The sequence below is a fragment of the Siniperca chuatsi genome, linkage group LG9, assembly GCF_020085105.1.
Source record: "Siniperca chuatsi isolate FFG_IHB_CAS linkage group LG9, ASM2008510v1, whole genome shotgun sequence".
Lineage (NCBI taxonomy): Eukaryota > Metazoa > Chordata > Actinopteri > Centrarchiformes > Sinipercidae > Siniperca > Siniperca chuatsi.
Window position 1 is genome coordinate 26252653 of NC_058050.1, and position 23826 is coordinate 26276478.

Sequence of the window (23826 nt, forward strand, 5' to 3'; positions counted from 1 at the left end):
AAGACAGCATGAAGTATTGCCTAGACCTCATCAAGATTGCTTGGAGTGTGGCAGCTCCACTGTGAACTCAGACACACATTTTAAAATAAAATTCAGAGGTAAGACACAAGTATCTGAACAAATTTTCATTGTTATGCAGCCTATATACCTTTGTCAACCAACCCACCCTCAGGTTCTGCTCCCAGAATGCGATGATGAGGATGATGGAGTAGATGAGCCTGATGGTGCCAGGCCTTCCTTGGGCTCAAGGGGTGGGCCTTGTGGTGATGTGACTGGTGCAGAGGCTTCAGACAGTACCAGTGAGGATGACAACAATCCCCTTTCCACCTCCCTGGAACCCAAGTATTTCTCCCAGAGCTTCCACCAGGAACAGGAAGATTCAGATGATGGTTGGAACCATTGCCCAGACAACCTGGAGCTGGAGTTTCAACAAGGTTGGTTTTATCTTTGATGTTTAGATTAGATATTTGCTGAGGTGGTAGTAGGTACTCAAAATTAATGCATATTGTTGTGTATATATATATTAACAACATTGCTTTTCTCTTCAGGTGCCAATGCCACTCATAGTGTGGTGTACCAGAATGAAGAAGGGCAGTGGGTGACAGACCTGGCATATTACTCCAACTTTGAGAAAGAGGTTGATGGGAAGACCTCAGAGAATGTTGGCCAGTTCCAGACTGAGGACTTTGTGCCTGCCAGTACGTACCACAACTCTATTGTAATGCTATGAAACTGTTCTATTGTAGTGTTTTTGTTTGTGCAAAATACTGTGAATAAATAGACGCTGTGGCCAATTTTTCCTCCTTTGCAGGTGATGCTATGGAAAAGATAGTTAAGGATCAAGAGGAATTTGAGAAGGAGCACCAATTCATGCAGGTATGCAACAGCCCTCCTTTTTCCTTCATGTCTTGGTTTTGTTTTCTATTCAGAAAACTGATAGTTCTAGCTTTCAGTTCTGACTGTCACATCGAAAAACATTGTGGTAACAGATGTATGTTCATTGAGTATTCTGCAAACTAAAAATAACCAAAATCCACAATTATGATGTTCTTCATAATCAAAAGAACATAAATGAATGAATAATTTAGTGTAGTGTGTTACTGCCATATTATATGCTAACAGACACCTAGAACTCTCAGCTACACTGAGCATGGCCTCTTGTGGTTTATTGTGAGTATTGTTGTCCACACAGGAGGAGAATATTGAACCAGCCAGCAGCAACAGCACCTTTCACAGTGACTCATCTTGGAAGGTTGCCTCCAACAGCCACATCCTGATGAGGGCTTCCCAGGTCTCCTCAGATTTTAAGCAGGGGGACCAAAGCTACCTGCGGCTGTCTTTTGGGCAGTTTATTGGACAGCGCTCTGAAGCCCTGGGCTGTCTGGGCAGCACTGATGATGTGGATGGGTTTAAACGGGTCAGTAAATCTGCTATCTACAGTTGTTAGAGAAATTAAAAATGTTCTTTCTCTTAGTCTCTTGGGGTGTTCATATGGAGGCTGTTATGAATTAATTCATACATAAAGCTGTAGAAGGGATGTGCATCAACATTGATATGCAACTGCTGTCTGATTACTAGCTGTCATTGTTTTGTTTTTTGAAGAAAATTGTGTTTCAGCTAATTTTGTAGTCAAGTTTGTCTAATCTAATGGTGTAAAGTTGAGGATGCGTTCACTTTGGCCTTAGCTTTTAAAGTCCTTCTGAGATGGAACTGTAACATGTATTAAGTTTGTTCTTTGCTCTTCTAGCCATCCTTTGGCTACATCATTAACTCTCCAGAGAAGAGGGAACCATTTCCCCTAATTCACCCCTCAGAGTTCTCAGGTAGAGACACCACTCCAGACACTATGGATCTCAGCGAAGCAGACAAGACACTCAACCCAGGTGTGTTCACAGTATTGCTCTGGCTGAAGCATCATTTTCTAGGCTCATACAGCATAGCCTGATCTTTTCTGTGTTTTGGTTATTTTAAAATTATTTGCACTGTGCTTTTCTGACTGCTACACGTGATCATCTCCTCGCAGAGGACCTGGACAAAACTCTTGAGGCACCAGGTGAAAGGGTCTCACCGAAAGGTGATACTGATCCAGAACCATGTGAACAGGAGGTACAGGGATCTTTTTGATAAAAGAGATGCTGATATTTGCATATCTCCATATAGGATTACATGCAAGGCTGTATGGCTTTCTAACATAAAATCACTTCTCTTTAGGACCATACCGTTAAAACTGCAATGCCTGATCACAGCGAAGGCTCTGGCTCAGAGTCAAGCTTCAGTAACCAAAGCTGTGTGTCCCCCGACAATAACAGCAGCCATCTGATACTGAGTATCAGCTCAATTGCTTCAGCCATTGCTGATGCCTCCATCAGCACTGACCCATCGCAGCTGGCTGCCATGATCATGGAGCTGTCCAAGAGGAGTAGGGCGAGGAATCGACCTGCTGTCAACTGCACAGAGGAACCACACTCAGCTGAAAATGTAAGGGTTTTTTTTTTTTTTTTTTTCCCAGGTATTACTCTTATATTTAATAGTATTTTATTTTGAGTTGGTCATTACCATGCACTGCAAAAGTGCTCTCAATCCGAGTTCACATTTTATGTTCTGTGGTTAAAACATAAACTGTATTAAAAAAGCTTAACCCAGGACTAGTGCTCCAATCTCAACCTTCCATATTATGAAATATATTGATCATAGCTTTTATTATACAACCGCAAGGGGGCACAAGCCATTGCCTTCTTGTGCCAGTCCCAAGTCTGGATAAATGCAGAGGGTTGTGTCAGGAAGGGCATTCGACGTAAAACACATGCCAAATTAAAAATGCGAATCGTGAAAATGACTTCCATACCGGATCGGTCGGAGCCCGGGTTAACAACGACCGCCACCGGTGCTGTTGACCTACAGGGTACCGGTGGAAATTGGACTACTGTTGGTCAAAGACAAAGAAGGAGAGGAGGAAGGTGTGTTCGTAGGCAGAGAGAGAAGAAGAAAGCTAAGAATGGAGGACTGACAGTAGGGACTTAGAATGTTGGGACTATGACAGAGAAGGCTAGAGAGTTGATTGACATGATGCAGAGACGGAAGGTGGACATACTGTGTGTCCAGGAGACCAGGTGGAACAGGTAGCAAGGCTAGAAGCTTAGGAGCAGGGTCCAAGTTGTTCTACCACGGGTCAGATAGGAAGAGAAACGGAGTAGGAGTTATCCTGAAAGAGGAGTTTGTGAGGAATGTTCTAGAGGTGAAAAGAGTATCAGATAGGTTGAGTCTGAAGCTGGAAATTGAAGGGGTGATGTTCAAAGTTGTGAGTGGTTATGCCCCACAGGTAGGATGTGAGTTAGAAGAGAAGGAGAAATTCTGGAGTGAGTTAGATGAAGGAATGCAGAGCATCCCCAGAGGTCAGAGAGTGGTGTTTGGTGCAGATTTCACTGGGCATGTAGGTGAAGGGAACAGAGGTGATGACAATGTAAGGGGAAGGTTTGGTCTTCAGGACAGGAACGCAGAAGGACAGATGGTGGTAGACTTTGCAAAGAGGATGGACATGGCTGTAGTGAACACTTTCTTCCAGAAGAGGCAGGAACATAGGGTGACATATAAGAGCGGAGGTAGAAGCACTCAGGTGGACTACATCTTGTGTAGTCTTCAGGGAGGAGCTGAGACAGACTCTGGGTGGTCAGGAAGTGCTCCCAGATGACTGGAACACTACAGCTACTGTGATCAGGGAGACAGGTAGGAGGGTAATTGGTGTGTCATCTGGAAAGAGGAAAGCGGATAAGGAGACTTGGTGGTGGAACGAGTGCAGGAGTGTATACAGAGAAAGAGGTTAGCTAAGAAGAAGTGGGACACTGAGTGGACTGAAGAGAGTAGACAGGGGTACAGGGAGATGCAGCATAAGGTGAAAGTAGAGGTGGCAAAGGCCAAACAAAGAGCATATGAGGACTTGTATCCTAGGTTGGACACTAAAGAGGGAGAGGTGGATTTGTACAGGGTGGACAGACAAAGAGATAGAGATGGGAAGGATGTGCAGCAGGTTAGGGTGATTTAAAGATAAGGATGGAAATGTATTGACAGGTGCCGGGAGTGTGATGGGAAGATGGAAGGAGTACTTTGAAGAGTTGATGAATGAGGAAAATGAAAGGGAACGAAGAGTAGAAGAAGTGACTGGTGTGGAGCAGGAAGTAGCAAAGATTAGCAAGAGTGAAGTGAGGAGGACATTGAAGAGTGGAAAGGCAGTCGGTCCTGATGACATACCTGTGGAGGTATGGAAGTGTCTAGGAGAGGTGGCAGTAGAGTTTCTGACCAGTTTGTTTAACAAGATCTTGGAGCGTGAGAGGATGCCCGAGGAATGGAGAAGTGTACTGGTGCCAATTTTTAAGAACAAGGGATGTGCAGAGCTGTGGCAACTACAGAGGAATAAAGCTGATGAGCCATACAGTGAAGTTGTGGGAAAGAGTAGTGGAAGCTAGGCTAAGGGCAGAGGTGAGCATTTGTGAGCAGCAATACGGTTTCATGCCTAGAAAGAGTACAACAGATGCAGTATTTGCTTTGAGGATGCTGATGGAGAAGTACAGAGAAGGTCATAGGGAGTTGCATTGTGTCTTCGTAGATTTAGAGAAAGCGTATGACAGGGTGCCGAGAGAGGAGCTGTGGTATTGTATGAGGAAGTGTGGAGTGGCAGAGAAGTATGTTAGAATGGTGCAGGACATGTATGAGAGCTGTAAGACCGTGGTGAGGTGTGACAGAGGAGTTCAAGGTGGAGGTGGGTCTGCATCAAGGATCAGCTCTGAGCCCCTTCTTGTTTGCTCTGGTGATGGACAGGCTGACAGATGAGGTCAGACAGGAATCTCCGTGGACTATGTTTGCGGATGACATTGTGATTTGTGGTGAGAGCAGGGAGTAGGTGGAGGAAAATCTAGACAGATGGAGGTCTGCTCTGGAAAACAGAGGAATGAAGCTTAGCTGCAGTAAGAATACATGTGCGTCAATGAGAGGGACCCAGGTGGAACGGTGAGGTTACAGGGAGCAGAGGTGAAGAAGGTGCAGGACTTTAAGTACTTACGGTTAACTGTTCAGAGCAATGGAGACTGTGGAAAAGAGGTGAAGAGGCGAGTGCAAGCAGGTTGGAACGGATGGAGAAAAGTGTCAGGTGTGTTGTGTAATAAAAGAGTATCAGCAAGAATGAAAGGAAAGGTGTTCAAGACGGTGGTGAGACCAGCGATGTTGTACAGCTTAGAGACAGTGGCGCTGAACAAAAGACAAGAGGCAGAGCTGGAGGTAGCAGAGCTTAAGATGTTGAGGTTCTCTTTGGGAGTGACGAGGATGGACAGGATCAGGAATGAGTACATCAGAGGGACAGCTCATGTTAGATGTTTCGGAGATAAAGTCAGAGAGGCCAGATTGAGGTGGTTTGGACATGTTCAGAGGAGAAACTGTGAATATATTGGTAGAAGGATGCTGAGGTTGGAGCTGCCAGGCAGGAGGTCTAGAGGAAGACCAAAGAGGAGATTTATGGATGTAGTGAGAGAGGACATGAAGTTAATTGGTGTGAGAGAAGAGGATGCAGAGGACAGGGTTAGATGGAGGCACATGATTCGCTGTGGTGACCCCTGAAAGGGAACAGCCGAAAGGAAAAGAAGATAGCTTTTATTAAAAAGGTCTCTTTAGAACAAACTGTGGTGACTCAAGTAAAGTACTTCTGATCTGTATTTGTGATGCAGAAGAAAAACTAGCTTGTCAACAATGAAAGTGTGACTTCTGAACCTCGCCATTAAATGTTCATCTTAAAATAAAAAAACAACAAGGTTTTGTCCTCTACATAGATACTCCCTGAGCCGGATCAGAGCGCCATGATGGACGCACTGCAGAGAAGCACCTGTGTTGGAGAGCTGAGTGCCTTCGACATGGAGAAATACCTGAAAAAGACTGATGTGTCAGGCAGCAGTGATGCCTCTGGGGCACACACTACCTTTGACCTGACCGGCTGGGCTGACAACCTCAGCAGCTCTCAAAGTAACCCTCTGGCAGGATATCTTGAGGAACAGGGGAGCTCAGTTCAGCGAGTGGATAGCGAGACTCAACACAAGCCCACAAGTACAAAAACTGAGGAGAAAGACAGAAGAGGAGAGACAACGTTAAACACTAGCTCATCTCCAGGTCATAAGGGTGACTCAAAAAGAAGCTCTATTCCTCGTCCTCGTACATCTTTCAGCTCTGCCAGAAGGTCTGTGGGCTCAGGGCAGTCTTCCACTCTCAAGCCTCCTGCAGACAAAATGGCAGCATGTGATAACTCTGCTTCGTCTGCCACCAAGACTTGTGGTTCCTCAAGCAGGACCGTCACAGAAAATGGAGTCAAGCCAGGAGAACTGAACCAACAAGCATCCAATATTAGGTCTTCCTTAGAAACATCACAAAAAACTGATAAAAGCCCTGCTGCCTCACCAGGCTGGAGTAAAGGGCAGTCAGGCCTGCCTTGCTTTAAAGATTCCTCTCCTCCGCCACAGAGGGTGAGGAATGCTGGCCAGCAGCAGCAGGACAGACCCAGTAATTCTCTGGAGAAGAAACCACCACCCAGCAATATCATGGCTGCTCCACTACCTCGTAGCTCTGTGGAGAAGCATGTTGGCTTCTCTTGCCAAAACACCCAGCCTCCACTAGACCCTGCATCTGGTGAGTAAAAAGCACAAATATGGCACTGGCCTGATTTAAACAGCACACATGCAACAGTTGTCTAGACAGTGCTCACCCTTATTCAAACAACTTTAGAGATCCAGTAGCCACCATAGTGTACATGATTAGAGGTGATTGCCCCTGTGAGAATATTGAGCATATATGACATCATGAATGTGTATGTTAACAATAACTTTGTTTCTCAGAACTGCTGAAGGGTTTTTCTGAGCCCTGCAATGAGGAGACACAGTGTAACTTCAGACCGTCCACCTCTCCGCTTACTCACTCCTCTCCAAGTCAGACCTCCATTCCCAGTGCTGATGGGTATTGTATCACGCAAAAGTATTGAATATTAGTTGTTGTTGTTGTTGTTATTATTATTATTAGTTGACAAGAGATTTGACTTGACAAGAAAGGAACTGTCACATTAATCTTAATTATTTACTCTGTTGTCTGGTATAATTTATGTTTCTGCTGTTTAGCTGATGCACATTACTACTGACAGATACGGGACAGTCATTATTCATTTATTACTTTGTTCCCATGTTGTTTTGTCTTCGCAGTATGGCGTCACCTGCGTCGTCCAGTGGAGGTCTGGCAGACAAACGTCCAGGTCTTGACCTCTCTCCTCAGTCTATCTGCTCCAGCCCTAGTCTCAGCAGGCTCACATACATCTCAATGAATGATGGCACTGTCATACCTACACCCGAGAGGCAAAAGGTACAGTCAAGGTCGGGTATACCTAACCTTGGCTGCCACAGCACTGAAAGTTCTATTCTTGCTCATGTTGCATAGCCAGGTCACTATCATGGGGTTGTTATGTATATATATCATGTTGGAAATGTGCTCTTCGACAATGTAAACTTCCAATGCTGCAGTTTGGCAGTAATGTTGTTAATGTTGCAGACTTTATAATACCAAGTAATAAAAATTTGCCCTTGAAATGTTAAACATTTATTTTGATAGTTCATTTTGGTTTTCTGTGTCAGTTGTGTCATTGGTGAAAGGGTTGTAGTTATGTATTAATCATGAGTGTGGCATTTATGGTCTCTTGTTGTTTTGCCCTCCACAGAATAACTGTACCATGGCACTGAGCACCACCATCATCAGATTCAGTCCAACTCCACCTGTAGAACCAGATGCACAGTCTAACCTTGATATTCTTTGTCTGCCCAAAAGCCTGGACCAGATGCAACCACAGCATTCTAAAAGTCTGGACCCACTACCAGCACAGCAGTGTAAAAGCCCGGAGCCCTCATGTAGTGGTTCTGCTCTGAGCTGTACTCGCAGCCAGAGTGAATGTAACTACCAGTGCCCTGGGGACAGAACTTGTGATCTTTCAGCTGGTTGCAGGAACCACAAGCACCTCTCTGAATCCATTGTCAGACAGCTCACTAAAGTGGACTCCGGCTATTGCAGTAATCTGAACATTCAGCAAACTAACAGCACTGCAGCTCCTCAGAGCTCCCAGCAGTGGGGAGCTGCTAGCTCAGTGTCGTCGGTGTATGCTGGTGGCCTTGGCATAACTCCGTCCTACTCAGCAGAGGGACTTCACTATGTGCCCATCCCTAGCTTTAAGCCCCAGTGTGCTGGCTTGATTGACCTTCCTCACCAAGGAGATATGCAGTCCCTCCTCACTGGACGCTCTCTCTTCAACTCCCATCTGGCTCAGCAGTATTTGGGACCTGAAGCTCCATTACATCCTGGTGCTTATCATGTGGGAGCCACAGGAAATGGTCTCTTCGGTGTGTCCTCTACAGGCATGTCTTTTCTCTCTACTTTCATAAATAAAGGTCTGAGCTATGTCTGACAATATTTTTCTGGGTATTTTACGGTTTTGTCATGCAACATGATAGTTAAACCAATAACATACACGTGTTAAACTGATTCTGCTTCCTCTTCCATTTTTTTCAGGAATAGCCAACAGTGATCCCACAGTAAGACACGTCCATCCCACATCAGGTCCTCTGGGGATTTCTGGGGCTGCTGGGTCCCATTACCTCCCTAGACCCCATCAGAGCCAGCAGGACATGGGAATGTTGGGAAAACCCTACAGTCAATATGGGACCGAGCCACTGGTGGGAGGTGGTCTTGAGGAACTGAGAGGTAGCTGTGGTCTTGGTGTTTATAAGAAAGTTACCTTCCTTTACCAGTTTTTAATATACTGTGTATACTAAATTAGAAAAATTAAGACTTTTGACTATATAGTGAGATTAGATTAGACTGTTGTTATTTTGTTTGTATTGTTCTTCATACTTTAACTAATCACATCTGTGGGCAACAGTCTGTTTAAATACAGTGAGATAATCATTTTCTTGTGCATAGCAGAAAATTGCAACAAGCAATTTAACACTGAATTTTTAATAGCTGCAATCAATTATAGTGTTCAAGTCTTTGCATCTCATTGTCTTCACTTCACAATAAGTACATTACTTACCTCTTCTGCATGGAGGGGCAGCATTTCCCTTTATCAGCCATCCTCATTCCAGTGTCATTCTCAGGCCAAGTGGTGGTGCCAGAGGAACTGCGGTTCCCTCACGCCTGCTGCGTAGGCATCGCCTCACAGACCTCCCTCAGCCTCTTCAACCCCTCTGAGAGATGGCAGCAAGTGTCAATCACTGTCACCAGCCTGGCCATTGATGGAGAGAAGGTGAGCAGAAAGCGTGGTGTGGTGACTAATTCTATAGTGTCAAAGCACACATCATGCTAAACGTTTTTTCAAAATTGTGTCCAAAAACCTTAAAATGTCACATTGTGAAGCAAGGGGCCGCTTGTAATTAGTTTCCTTTTAAAAACTCTGAGACAACTTATTGATCAAACACTTGTTACCAGGGCTGCGCAATGTGGTTTATAAAAAAAAAAAAAAAAAAAAGAGGCAATATGATTCATGATTAGTGGGAATGACCATTTTTGCGTGACAATTTTGACTTACACTGAAAAAACTATAAATCATGACTCTATTTCCTGAGGAGGCTGAGGTCTGACGTGCTGGTCAAACAAAGGAGTACCTTTTTAAGCAGAAGACTCATCCCCCCAAAATGCACCACAGAGCGCCACAGGAAGTCATTCCTGCCTGTGGCCATAAAACTCTTTAACTCCTCCCTCTAAGTGTCAGTCTCTATGGCCCTAAGTCACTAAACTGAACATTGGATCATTAACATCACTGCAATATTTGAAATATTGTCCAATATTCTCTGTTTAATACTCCTGTGCAGTATACTGTTTTCAGTTTAATATTCCCTATTTATTGATATTTATTCATACATCTATTACTACTGTGCAATATCTACCGTTTCATAATCTCGTTAATCTGCTTCACTTAACTTGACAGTACTCATTATTAAGACGGTGTAGTCCCTCATTCGTCCAGGAGTGTTCTATCGTAGAAAAGGACGTTTCGGCTCCCATCCGGAAGTCATTCTCAATTGTGGGTCAATTGAGAATGACTTCCGGATGGGAGCCGAAACGTCATGATTCTGAAAACAGTGTCCAGATGACTACAACTGAAACCTTTTCTACGATAGTACTCATTATTGCACTATTACTTATTATTACTATTATACCGTACCATACTTATCAACCTCTAAATCCACTTTGGTACTTACACTTATTTTAGCTTTTATACTTATATCCACTGTGTACTTAATTTATCTTATCTGTATTATATTTTGATTTGCTTAGTACTTCTGTCCCTGTGTGCACTGACGTGACAGTGAGCAGCTGTAACGAAAGAGTTTCTCCACGGGGATCAAAAAAGTATTTCTGATTTGACATTTGTTGGGGTCTGTACCAAACAAACATGTTTTCTTAATCTGGAGAACAAGATTTGTAGGCCAGGGCATCTCTGGAGCACTACAGTACATTATAATGCTGTTTTGTCACACATTTTACTTTTTTTTTTTTTTTTTTTTTTTTTTTTTAATTGCAGCTTCTGCGATTTAGATATTGCACTTGGCCATATTTTGATTTCAATTGCTTGTGCAGCCCTACTTGTTACTATAAAATATATGCCTAAACCATCTGACAACACTAATTCTCACTTTTTCTTATATCTTTGATGCCAATCCCTACAGGTGGATAGCTTGCCGTACCAGTGGCTTATAGTAAAGAACAAGACTATCATTGGCCCTAAGAGTACAGAAGAGCAGAAGGTGTTGTTCATCCCTCCACAGGCTGGTGTCTACCAGTGTGTCCTCAGTGTCTGCTCCTGGCCTGCATCCGCTGAGACAGAGGTTGCTGCCAGGGCCAATATCTTTGCTAAAAGGGTGGTGCTGGTTGCCATAGCAGAGAATCCTGTGCTAGAGGTGAGCCCCTTTTTTAGTTCAAAGATCACACTTCTGACCAAAAATTATCTGCCACATAAGAAATAAGGCTAAGTAAAATACTTGAGGTTGAGAGTCATGCACAGAGATAGGTTTTGAGACCCATAAATTAGATTCAATATGTTGCATAGTACGTAAGACAGCATCTGAAATTAATATTGATTCTCAGGTTGAAGTAAGCAAATCGGGCTGTCTGGATTTTGGAGACCTTCCGGGAGGCAGTGCCAAATTCCTTCCTCTCAAACTGCTCAACAGGACTCATGCTACAGTGCCCATCCGCCTAGTCATCAGTGCAGTGAGTCAACATAGTACATTTCTACATGTTCTTAGACCACTTTCATAGTATACTGATCCACTAGAGTGATACAGTGACCTCCAGTGGCAGCTATGTGTTTTCCACATGATACAACTGTGTAAGGCTAAAACACAGGTGCACATTTAAATGCAGCTTCTGAGGGCTAAGCAGCAGAATGTAAGACACCATGTGACCTTTGGCATACAGTACGCCTTAAGCTCATCTTAAAGTTTAAACCTCATCTAAGCTAATGACAGAGAAAAAGCTAAAGAGTGTTATTAGTGTTTTGACATTATGGAGAGAGTAGATAAGTACAAAATAATGTCTTTGAGTGATCTCTTCCTGTAATGGCAATGTTTAAATGAACATTAAAAGTTATTTAAGTCATTGGATGCAGTTGGTCCTAAAATGTAGTTTCTGCTGTAACTAAATTTGAGGATGTTGTGGGTGGGATGGGGGATCAAGTTGCTTTTTAACAACCCATCCTTGCTTTACTATGCAAAGCAGCAAAAACACAGCAGCGAACATAATAAATAGCATCTGATTGGTTCACATTTTACATCTCATTTCTCCAGAATGCTACAGCATGGCGATGCTTCACCTTTTCCAAGCACCCTGTTACCATGACATCTGAGGCAACACAGCAGGCTGGACACATGTCCGCAGTGTCCTCTCCCTCTGTGATGAATCACGTGATGCATGCCAGCTACGGAGAGGTTAGAATTGGCAAAATCATTACAACCTTATTCAGCATCTCAGTCACTTATGTAATTATTTCATGATACATGTTTTTGCTTTATATTTTCTGTAAAGCTTGCTGAGGTACTTGTGGTATTCTCCTAAATTAATCAATGTGTTTTTGATTAACTTGTGAAAGAGCGGCAGAATATTAAGATATTATGGGTAACGCAGTTTCACAGATCCAATCTGGTTCTCTCTCACACCGATTTGAGCAGTAATACTGGCTTTATCAGTCCCATAATAAATTGTACTTTTTTTTTTTCCAGAATCCGCAGAGCTTCATGGTCTGGATTCACTTCAAGGCCCCTCAGAAGTACACAGTTTCCTCAGGTAATCAACCTGGATGGAATACTTAAATAGCCCTTTTTATAGATTTTAACTGCATCATGTTAAAGGCAGTGGGATGTGTTAACTATTTAATGTCACTTAACCTATAATAACCTAATCTTCAATCACAAAACAAAACCCCAGTTACTTTCTGGTAACCTTTACTCTTTGTGGTTGTGTTTGTCAGGAGAGCTCGGTCCAGCTGATGAGTACAGTGCTCGGGTGGACATTGAAGTAGACTCTCCTGGTCCAAGTCATGTGATCAGGAGTATTCCCCTTAGAGCCAGGTCTGGAACTGCACGGGTCCATGCCCCTAAAGACCTGCAGGTAGTCAAACTGCCATTTGGCTTTGTTCAGACTTTACAGTGTAGTGGTGTGCAGAACCACACTATCAGACATTGTGTATGTCTTATGACAAGTAAGTCTTCGTAGCAATGAGATTCCTCTTCAGCTTCTTTTGTATAGGCCAATCGAATGTAACTGAAAATCATTATATCGGCACAAGGTATGCTAAAAGAGGATTGATAATGCCAAAAGGGAGTAGATAAAACAAAAATTGGTCTGAGAAGCACACACATTGACTATACTGATTGTTAGTGACCAAATTGGACAATTAAGCTAATCAGTTACTTCACATTTCTGACTCTGACCTATCAGAGGGCATTTGCAGATTAGTTTTTCTCATGCTGTGCTCTCATTATTGACCAACAGATGCAGGAGCACATGCTTCAAATCAACTAGTCCTATTCCATCAGTCATTCATACAATTTCCAAGTTAGTTAGTTAAACTTGAAGGTGAGATCTCTTTGCTATAGAAAGGGGGCATCTTGTAATTATAAAAAAACAATGAGTCATACAAATGTACAAAAGGCTAATTCTTCATTTGAGCAGTTTACATAGCAGCAGGCAGATGAAGAATGAGTCATCAATTTGCCGACCACTTTAAACCGTGGTCATTTTTAAAATTATTTTTTTTTATTAAATCATCCTGTTTCATTCCTTGTTCATCTTGTCTTGGCCTTTTGTAGAGTTGGCAGTCAACTGCTTTTTGTGCTTCTTTTGTCTAGACTGTCAGCCTGTCTGCTCCACTGGGTAAATCTAGTCAACAGATGCTGCCATTAAAGAATGCAGGAAACATTGACGTGCAGCTGAAACTCAAGGTAATTCTGACCTTTACTTTTCTTATTAGATGGGTTTTGGTAAGCCTCTGTGACATTTTGGGCTCAGACTGTGGCACATACAGTGGGGAATCATTGATATTTTGCTCCTGTTTTTCTTGGTTTTTATTCATTTTTTGTTTTTCATTTTTTTATTTTTACCTTCTTCCTGCCTCATTTTCTCTTGGTCTTCTTCTCTTGTTCCCTTGTTTTTTTTTGTTTTGTTTTTTTTGTTTTTTTTTGTTTCTCCTTGCTTCTTCCCCAATTCTCTTCCTTTTTTTTCTCTCCTGGTTCCCGCTTTCTCGCCTCACTTACCCTATTTTCTGTATTTTATCTATTTCTTCCTCATCTCTTCCTCCTTGTTGCCTCCCAACATTCAACCCACTGTTCCTTTGCTGTTTCCCCCCTACTTTTGCCCTCTACTTCTTATTTCTATTCCCTCTCATTGTCTCTATTGTCCCTCTTTCATTCCTGTTTATAGAGCAGTGATGCTGAGGACAGTTTCTCTGTGACACCTGAGGAACTGTCTGTGAAAGTGGGAGAGGAGCAAGGCATCGTGGTCTCCTTCAAAGCGAAGGGCAGCAGGAAATATCGAGAAAGGTACACAAACCTTTATTGCTTATACATGTGCTTAAGTAGTTACTGTTGGTTTTGTGCAGTAACAAGATTTTTTTAAGTTGTGTAAATGAGAAACCACAGTTCCATCCATCCATTCCATAATGGGAATTAGATATTAGAGAAACCCTGTTAACACCACTGGAGTTTTTTTTCTGGAGAATCCTGAAGTTTTGGCCATTTGCATGTGTAACCAAAATTGTAACAGGATTTATAAGAGTGCATGTGTATGACAAAGGCTTGTGACAGGGAAGTATTGCTGTGACAACAGTGCACAGGAAAGATAATAACTTGTAACAAAGAAGACTAATACATTTTCATATTTTTGATTTAATGCACTGTGTGTGATCGCTCTGAAGTAATCCTCTGACCCTTTTTATATATATATATATATATATATATATATATATATATATATATATATATATATATATATATATATATATATATATATATATATATATATATATATATATATATATATATATATATATATATATATATATATATATATATATATATCCCAAAACATGGACATCTCAACTCACTAATTGGGATTAACTTGGTTGTGCTTGTTGTGTTACAGCCTTCTCACCATCTTGGTGCTGCCAACAGGTCCTCAGTATGAGGTAACCCTGAAAGGAGAAGTTGTCCCACAGGACTCTGGGAAACCTGTCATTCCCTCTGCTGCGGTCTTTGGTTCTGGTGTGGCCAATGATGTTCCACCAATTCTCTCTAATAAACAATTTGTAGCCTGGGGAGGGGTTACTCTGGGACGAGCTGTGTAAGCAACTTTTCAGTTTTTCATTAATTTCACTATTACTTGGTTACAGAAAAAAACACTTTATAGGCATCAATTATTCATTGGAAAGTAATCAATAAAAAAACTCAAGGCCCAGTGGTCCACCTTATTCTATTAGAGTTTGTTTAATGTTATTCATGAGCAGGGACAGTGGGAGACAGGCAGTGTTATTCCTCAGAACCTTTTTCAACATAATTCACAATTTATTTACTCCCTTGATGGGAGTATAGACAGCAATAAGAAAGCTAAATCCCCCATAGATGGATGTATTCTGTAAAGGTGTGACTGGATCCAGGTTTGACTTGGCTATTCTGCACAAATTAGGACATTTAAATAATGACTCTCAATCTCAAAGCAAAGTTTGTCAAAGGTATTAAATTTGACATAGAACTCCTGTACACTAACTGTTATCACATAACCAACAGCTGCCATTGTTTTTCAGCCAACAGAAGCTGGTTCTAAGGAACAACTCTGCTAACGCCACACAGCAGCTACGGTTACTTATTCGTGGTCAAGACCAGGACTGTTTTCAGGTAGATTATAATATTTGCATATTTAAAAACTGAACATTTCTGTTATTCCTTGTTCAGAGTACCCTCACATCTGTTTTTTGTGTTTTGACATCCTGCTTGGAATCACCTGCAGAGTTTATTTTCATTTCCATAGTGTCCATTGTGTTCGTTAATCAGCAATCCACTGCAAGTCTTTGTGACCAAAGGTGGTTTTAGTTAATCCGATTTTTCTTTTGTACAACCAATTGGATCACACAGATACATGTGGCTAAAACCAGATAGATAACAAACAATGGAACTTGACCACTGGCAGTTCGGCTGGAGACTTGGGTGTTTTTAAGCTAGTAGGAGATAATGTAGCCTTGAGCCTCTAGCCTCACGCAGAGATGAGCAGCAGGCTACAAAGGTCTGGTAAAATCACTTCTTTCAAGCTCCACACCCAGATTTGATTTATTGCCTAAGGACAGAGTTCAACATTAAGTTTTTGTTGTTTTGGTTTTTTTGTTGTTTGTTTTTTGACTTACCCCTATACAAATAGTTTTATTTATTAGCGGTTATCAAATGACAACAAAAACTAAAGTTAATTGTCATGTTTAAGCTTTATAAATAAAGTAAATGAATCAGAACACAGTGTGTCGTAGATGGAAAGCAGCAAACATTCTTGCATATTGAAATGACATCGGTATGACACCCCCCGGCCTCTTAACTGTGAGTGAGAGATAAATTATCATAAACTTGAGTAGGATTTTATCGATACTACTATTCTTATCGATGTTCTTATCAGTTCAGTTCTTTGTCAATACTCATCGATTCTTTTTCATGACTAAATAATTGCTTTTTAAACAATATTATTTAAAAAAATTAATAAATTCAGAACAGAATTAGAATTGAATATTTTAAATATAACTAAATGCTGTTTCTAGAGCAGCAACAGTAAAGTTTACAACAGCAAAGTCACTATATAAACTCAATAATATCCCACTGGAAACAAATCTAGAGATAGCTACTTCCGTCATCAGCTTCAGAAGAATACATGTGTTTATTTTTTTTTACCGAGTTTCCAGATTTACTTGCCCCGGGCAATCCTTATTGTTGAGCTCTGAAGGAATGTCTACACTATTCAAATGTGAAGTATATAAACTTGTTTCTCCCTCAGCTCCAGAGTATGTTCAGTCCTGAAGAGCGTCTGACCAGACATGGGGAGCTGTCCATTCGTCCCAGGGAGGACGTGACCGTCCACCTGCTCTTTGCTCCCACCAGGGTGGCCTGCATGTTGGCCAAGCTGGAGATCAAACAGTCTGGAGTCCGCCCTTCACAGCCAGGGATCAAATTCACTGTGAGGATGTGACCGTTTCGCTCCTGGCTTCTTTCTCTGTTGTCATCTATCACTTTGCATTTGCTTTCTCTTATCCTCCTATACATTCTTATTCTTTTTTTCTTTTTTTTCCCTGCCTCGTTTTCTTTACTGTCTCTTTGCTATGTTTTCTTATTTGCCATAGAAAGACTTGGGCTATGGTTAAATTTGGGTCCTGTATTTCCCATCTTCAGATTCCACTGTCGGGCTACGGTGGGACCAGCAACATCATCCTGGAGGACCAGAGGAAACAGGCGGACGGTTATGTGGCAACACTGACCGACATTGCTGTTAGTCGCGTCAGCAAAGTGTGTCTGTGCGTGAGGAACACTGGCTCCAGAGCAGCTTTCATCAAAGCCGTGGCCTTCTCTGATGTGCAGACGCGATCAGTTATGGAACCCTCTGTCATCAGCCTCGCTCCGTCACAGTTTGTACTGAAGGAAAGGACACAAGAGGTAGGAGAGTGGATACAACTCATATGAGTCACACTCTAGTTCAGGATAAAATATTTCTTCAAGTGCCACACACGGCACTAGAATTAATGATTAGTAGTCATACATGGGGAATAATTTTATGTGAATAAAGACTGCCCTCGATTAGTCTTATTGCTACAGTTGGTACTTCTCTTTAAAAAATATATTTTAATTCCTTATTTGCTTGTCTTGTATATGCTTGAATATGACCTTGTTACTAATATTTGCGTGTGTTTTCAGGTGATCACTGTTCTAATGAAGTCTACCCAAAGAGAACAGACCCTGTGTCAGTCGGCCAATGCACTGCTGGCCACTGTCTGTCTGTTTTGTGGAGATGAGGTCTCCAGGCAGCAGTATAGGAGGTGAGCCCTTCCAACACGTAGTTTATTTGTTTTTATGCTATTAAAGTACTAATGTTAACAGGTATAGGAATTAGTAGTGGATAGTTGATCATTAGATCTAAATTGTCCTCAGAAAAGGTTTAATTATAATACATACGCTCTCGACATAGTGAAAATTTCCTGTTTTTTTATAATAATAATGTGAATCTCTCTGGATTGAAGTGATTGCTTCAGTATAAAAGTACTCTTCTGTGCAGTAATGGCAAAGTGATATAGATACAAATATAAATTAACTTCACTGCTCTGTAAACTGTATGCACTTATAAACTGATTTTACAAATGCATACCGTAAGAACAATACAGAGGAACTGAAACTGTTGACATTTATCAGACCAGCAATTCCTTTATTTTCTTATTTCCACAGTAAGATCCAAAAGACATGGTCTATGGCCAGCTTTGTTATGCACAAAGCAATACTTGTGTGATGCTGCCTACAGATTTGTATTCTGGACTATAGTTTCAAACAAACATACATTGTTTCTGAATCATTAAAAGTGCTGATGGAGTTTAAAGCTCCAATTCCAGATGGTTCTGCTTTTGTGAGAAAGCTGTTCCCCCTACAGTGTGTTTTGTGTTTTCTTCTTTCAGATTACTTCAGAGCAAACCAGAGGCTGTGCGGAAGGCTCTGTCTGAGAACAGTCTGCTGAAAAACATCGACTTTAATGAGAAGTTCCTGGGAGAAGAAAATGTTACAGAGAGTAAGATGTCATCTTTCTTATTATAATTGTTCTTATTTGGTCTCCTTTTTGAGAGAGAAGAGAGAGAATCTGAAAACTTGACTCGAAATTGAACTTTCACTATATAATATTGAAAGTCATAATCTGCACTGTTTTTCCCATTTAATTTTACTGGTCTACTGATTGAACTGACTACAGGGTACAAATCACTATTCATTAATTAATCAAAGCTTTTATATCTGATGCTCTATACACTGAGGTAGGTATTTGTACCTTTTCATACAACTGTGATTTGCTGCAATATTAGAAATAACAGATGCACTTAAAAAAGTTTTTTAGAATACATGCCTAAACTTTTGGTGGCTCAGACTAATTATTTACCTTTTCTGTAGCCTATGACCTGCCCCAACGGCCCAATGAGGCTCACATCTTCTATGGAAACATGAGTAAGATAGTGGTGTCGATGCTGGGAAGTACAAAGAGCACCAACTGTGAGGAGAGCGACCACACTGTGTCTAGCAGAGGGCAGCAGCAGCTCAGTTCAGAGACAAACAGGTACTGTCAGAAATATTTCTAGCATAATGTAATATGCTGCCTGGTTCAACTAAATACCAGCCTTCTGAATTGACAACACAACAGATACATTCAACACAAACACAGGGATACAAAAATACGTTGCTTGACTGTGTTCATCAGTATTGTAATGCATTTCAGTTATACATGAATCTCATTGATTTGAAAAACATATGGGGGAAATACATGGTTTTAGTGTACATTCTACTTAATACTGCACACTGATTTGTTAAAAGCAATACAGTCATATGGATCTGTACATTTTTCTATACTGAACACATTTAAATGAAAAGCATCATAAGATTCTCTGCTATGTTGGTATTTTGCAGCTCTTTGTACACTGTGCTGAATTACACAATGTGATGTTATTGTTGTGTAATTCCCAGTGGTCTGCCAAATGGTAATGTGTCTCTGGACGTGCTGCCAGTGAAAGGTCCCCAAGGTCCAGCACTGAGAGTGACAGAACCCTCCTTAAAGGTACCATAAGCCCGCTCTAATGGACTCAAATGGTTTCTTGTGATGAGTGTTGATTATTTTGGTGCTGTTTCTACTGGATGAGATGAAAACATGTGTTTCACTGCATTTGACATAAAGTACACATTTTTCAATGCAGAATGTCATTGTTTTGTTTTGTTTTTTTGCCCCTCAGGCTTCAGAGCCATTACACAGGCAGTCTGAGTCGTGGACCATTCATCCAGAACAACTTGTCCTCGCAGCTCCCACCATCAGTGAGTAGAATTTTGATTTCAAAAGCATATTATTATGTGATGTACAGATATTGAGTATTGCTGGTGAAGCAATCACCTCCAAACCATAGGGGAATGACTCTGCAATGGTATCTGACATTATTAGTAGCCAGCAGTCCACATGATGATGATGATGATGATGATGTTGTTTTTAGATGGTGCAGCCACCACCAGTCCGGTTCAGATCCGAAACAATACATCCAGAGAGCTGAGCTTTGATTTGTCCTGGCCCGCTCACTGCCTCACCATCACCCCTCAGCATGGCGTTATCGAGCCTCAGTAAGAATACACTTGGTTGTTCAATGAAATATATTGGCAAATAAAGTCAAGGTTTTTGGGTGATGATGTTTGAATGTCTTTGTGTTTTCTTGTTTTTATTTGCATTTACCACACTGTGGTACCACACAGGTCCAATCACAATCTATGTGACTGTGTATATGTGATTTTAATTATTCCACTTTTGTCTGATTTCTTAATTTTTGTTAACCAAGGTGCCACCTGCAGATTTTGATCAGCCCCAACCCTTCACTAGCAACTAAATCTGCCCTGCTGCCATGGAGTGGACAGATTTATGTCCAGTGCGATGGTCAACAGAAGGTATGGAACACTCGGTACATACAACTTTTCGTACCTCAAGACCAGTCAGTCATGAATGTTGTCTTGTGTTTAGTGTTGTGAGAACTTAACAAGCGCTAAATGTGTGCAATGTGACTACTGGCTCAGTTTATAAAGGTCCAGATTCGTCGGGACCTGGCTCTGGATGTGTCCGCGGCGCCAGCAGACACAACTTTGTCAGCCCTGCCTCCTCAGGCTGCCACCCCAGTGCTGCCTGTGGCCAGGCTCACCATCAAGCCCTCGCTACCCCCGCAGACCCCACAGGCACCTCCAGCCCTGGTGGAGATCAACAACAAGACCATCATCTTCCCCACCACTCCCTCAGGGGAAACATCAGGTAGGGAGATGACTGACCAGAGGACAGAAGTTGCTTTGTTCACCAAGTGAAGTCTGAACAGCCTTAACACAATGATCTAGAAGCTTAATAAAGTTTTAGTGAAAACTATTTTCCATCTTCAGACTGTTGGGTTTTTAAGTCATAGTTTGTACGTAGCACACTGTGTGTGTATTCCTGTGGGAGACTCAAACTCTGTTGTTCCTCTACTTCAGAGGCCCAGCTGGAAGTGCAGAATGGGGATGTGGAAGTGAGGTGGTACCTGTCATCATTTGCTCCTCCATATGTCAAGGTGCTTTTTTCTTCATTATCTCTTTCTTCTGTCAACTCTTTCATTTCTGTTTACTGTTTTTCTGTTTCTTCTCTTTATTATCCCTCCTTGGGGAACATGTGCTTTTAATGGTTTTGTAGTTTATTTCTCGTAATTAATTCTTTTTGTCTAGTGACTCACTTTGGTAATAAGTTTATTTTGTAGGTTCACTCTCTCCTGATGTTGCTGATTTTTAATCTGGTTGTTTTGTCTTGTTACTGGCCATTGTGTGATGTGGTCCCTTCTCTCTCCTCAGGGAGTTGACAACACTGGAGATGTTTACCGGGCCACTTACACTGCTTTCAGATGCTCCAGGGTCTCAGGCACTCTGGGAGACCATGAGAAGATGCAGGTAGACACTCTCATCCAACTAGACTTGTCAGTAATATTTAGAGCAAGTCGTTGTAAACGGATGGGACAAGATTTACATTAAAAGTTGTGGGTTGCTGGGAAAACGATCCCGTGATACTGGCCATTCCTAGCAGAGAAGGACAAACATTAACTCATGATCCATTTATTGGTGCACTAGGTTAAGTTTAGACTGCCAGATCTATATTGCTTGCCTACAGCATCCATGTATGAATACAAACACTGCATTCAGATAAAAATAATATAAAAAATGTAGAATTTACCATATTTTCTATGGTTAAAAAAAAAAATAGGGCTTTTTACAAATATAGGGTAACCAATAGCTAGATGAACACAATCATCAATGAAGACATACCACTATATACTTTAACCCTATTGAAATTCTTTTCTTTTTGTTTTGTTTTTTTTTATTTTTTTATACGGTGGTTGGGCAAGCCTATGTAGCAAAAATAACCATAATTTTTGCTGTTACAATGTTTTGTATTGCTTATATTGATTCATTTTTATAGTTTGTCGTTTTGGCAAATACTTTTTCCCCTATACTTTTATAGTCTAGGCCACTTAACATGTTGAAAATGTCATCAATATGTAAATTCCCAATTTATAATATCAGGAGTACTTATTTGAGTCTGTTACTTGTAGTTTTTAAAAACATTTTCTTGAATGATAATCTTTTTTATATTTTAGCTGTATAGGTATACTCTGTTACGCCTAGCTGAATCACCTGAGCACAGGTACAGTAATAACATTAAGGTTACAAGTTTGATTTATCATTTTACAATACGGATGTAAAATGAGATTTAGTTTCAGTTCTTTTTTTTTTTTTTTTTGCTATTTACAAAAACAAACATTATACACAGTAGATTGGTGAATACATAATAAGTCATATAAATAAAACTATTTTACATGGTGGAGTGCTGAGGATGAATTTAGCAGTGTCACAGCCTGAGGGAAGAAGCTGCTCTGTAGTCTAGTGGTACGACAGCCGATGCTTCTGTATCTCTTTCCAGATGGCAGCAGGGTGAACAGGCTGTGGCTGGGGTGGGAACTGTCCTTTAGTATCCTTTGGGCTCCGCGCAGGCACCTAACCGATATCCAGTCCTGGGCTGTGCACATCTCATGCTAGTTTGTGACGTTTCCTGTCAGGATGCTTACTATTGCTCCTCTGTAAAAGTTAATAGTTAGTGATGGCTCTGTTCTGTTTAGGTGTGGCAGTTAGCCATGCCAGCGAGACGGTATACACAATACCAGTGCCCTGGAAATAGTAAATCTAAATAGAATGCAGCCATCATTATAACTGACTAGTCTAAATGTCCACTCTGAGCAAGGTCTATAGAAATGAGTCACTGGTGTTTTCTCCTAGAAGAACAGCACTACAGCAAACCCAGTCTTGTTTGCGGTACACTGCAAGCCTAAGGAAACTTTAGAGCACCTTGTTAAACTAATGCCTTGAAGAATTCAAGCAAAATAGGGTTTTGTCTGTACCTGAACTTTTTTGTGAAAAAATACTGCTGTGAAACTTTACACTAATCCTACAATCTTCCTATTCCATACTTAGCCCTTTTAAATTATTGTTTTTGGTTTATGTGCAATTTCCAAACTTGATACTACTTTTTGAGCATTTTGTTTGATTGGTTTTATGTGCTTTACTTCAATACTCAAGCTATACTTACTGTATATTACACTTGAAAACCTTGCAGCAGTAAAACTATTAAGTTAGGGCTCAGTTGGCAGTTGATTTTTCTAGAGGTTGGCTTCTAAGAGCATGTATGAGTATGACAAGCATTTACACGGTTAAATAAGTTCAGATTATTTCCTCTAATGTTTTTCTTGCTCTTCCAGGTTCCTATTACTTTCCTGCCCAGGGACAGAGGGGACTATGCCCAGTTCTGGGACTTGGAGTGCCACCCTGTGTCTGAGCCTCAGCAGAAAACCAGAATCCGCTTCCAACTCTGTGGCACCGTGAGGACTCATTTATTAGTTTTGTGGGATTTAACTTGGCCTGGGATTCAAACACCATGCTGAGAACAAATGTGCTTATGTAGTAAAGGAGTTACACTGGAAGTCTTTTCCATTGTTCACCTTTTTCATTTTAGAGGTTTCATTTTGCCCAAAATACAGTTAGTCAAAACCATTTTTTATCTATGTAATTATTGTTGGTGTCTTTTGCTCACATGCTACATGATTACTAGTACAAGTACTTGGCTTAGCTTAGTATATAATTCTGAGTTTTGTTATACTCCTAAAATAGTCAAATTATCATCACTGTTTTATTTGCTCTCCTTAACCATGCTTTATCTACACTTTAATGAAGTACATTCCTCCTCCTTATGCAGTGTTTCATGCTTCTCACAGGAAGAAAGCAGAGGAATGTCCAAATCTACATTAAATCAGCTTTATCTACCATCTTTATCAGACATTGTGTACAACAAACAATGATATTAATTCACTAATTAACTTGTTTCTCTCTTAAACCAAACTATGAGTACATGACTGTTGCTCACTGGGGGAATACTCACTTGAAAGCATTAGAATGTGTCATT

General features: G+C 41.1%; 1 protein-coding gene across 2 annotated transcripts in view; it reads left to right on the forward strand.

Moving 5' to 3' along the window:
- Positions 1-23826, forward strand: part of cep192 (centrosomal protein 192) — a 34500-nt gene that overhangs the window by 6146 nt on the left and 4528 nt on the right. For both annotated transcript variants that reach the window (XM_044209469.1, XM_044209468.1), the window contains exons 14-48: positions 173-434; positions 549-698; positions 812-876; positions 1193-1417; positions 1748-1883; positions 2024-2106; positions 2212-2478; positions 5814-6660; positions 6867-6984; positions 7224-7380; positions 7733-8420; positions 8575-8766; positions 9162-9310; positions 10734-10964; positions 11152-11277; positions 11853-11993; positions 12285-12348; positions 12533-12672; positions 13413-13505; positions 13984-14102; positions 14704-14901; positions 15362-15452; positions 16588-16767; positions 16980-17240; positions 17499-17620; positions 18248-18357; positions 18729-18891; positions 19296-19386; positions 19559-19637; positions 19811-19934; positions 20147-20252; positions 20379-20607; positions 20820-20896; positions 21171-21266; positions 23126-23245. In XM_044209469.1, coding sequence (XP_044065404.1) covers positions 173-434; positions 549-698; positions 812-876; positions 1193-1417; positions 1748-1883; positions 2024-2106; positions 2212-2478; positions 5814-6660; positions 6867-6984; positions 7224-7380; positions 7733-8420; positions 8575-8766; positions 9162-9310; positions 10734-10964; positions 11152-11277; positions 11853-11993; positions 12285-12348; positions 12533-12672; positions 13413-13505; positions 13984-14102; positions 14704-14901; positions 15362-15452; positions 16588-16767; positions 16980-17240; positions 17499-17620; positions 18248-18357; positions 18729-18891; positions 19296-19386; positions 19559-19637; positions 19811-19934; positions 20147-20252; positions 20379-20607; positions 20820-20896; positions 21171-21266; positions 23126-23245 — 6300 coding nt within the window. The remainder of the gene's footprint in view (positions 1-172; positions 435-548; positions 699-811; positions 877-1192; positions 1418-1747; positions 1884-2023; positions 2107-2211; positions 2479-5813; positions 6661-6866; positions 6985-7223; positions 7381-7732; positions 8421-8574; positions 8767-9161; positions 9311-10733; positions 10965-11151; positions 11278-11852; positions 11994-12284; positions 12349-12532; positions 12673-13412; positions 13506-13983; positions 14103-14703; positions 14902-15361; positions 15453-16587; positions 16768-16979; positions 17241-17498; positions 17621-18247; positions 18358-18728; positions 18892-19295; positions 19387-19558; positions 19638-19810; positions 19935-20146; positions 20253-20378; positions 20608-20819; positions 20897-21170; positions 21267-23125; positions 23246-23826) is intronic.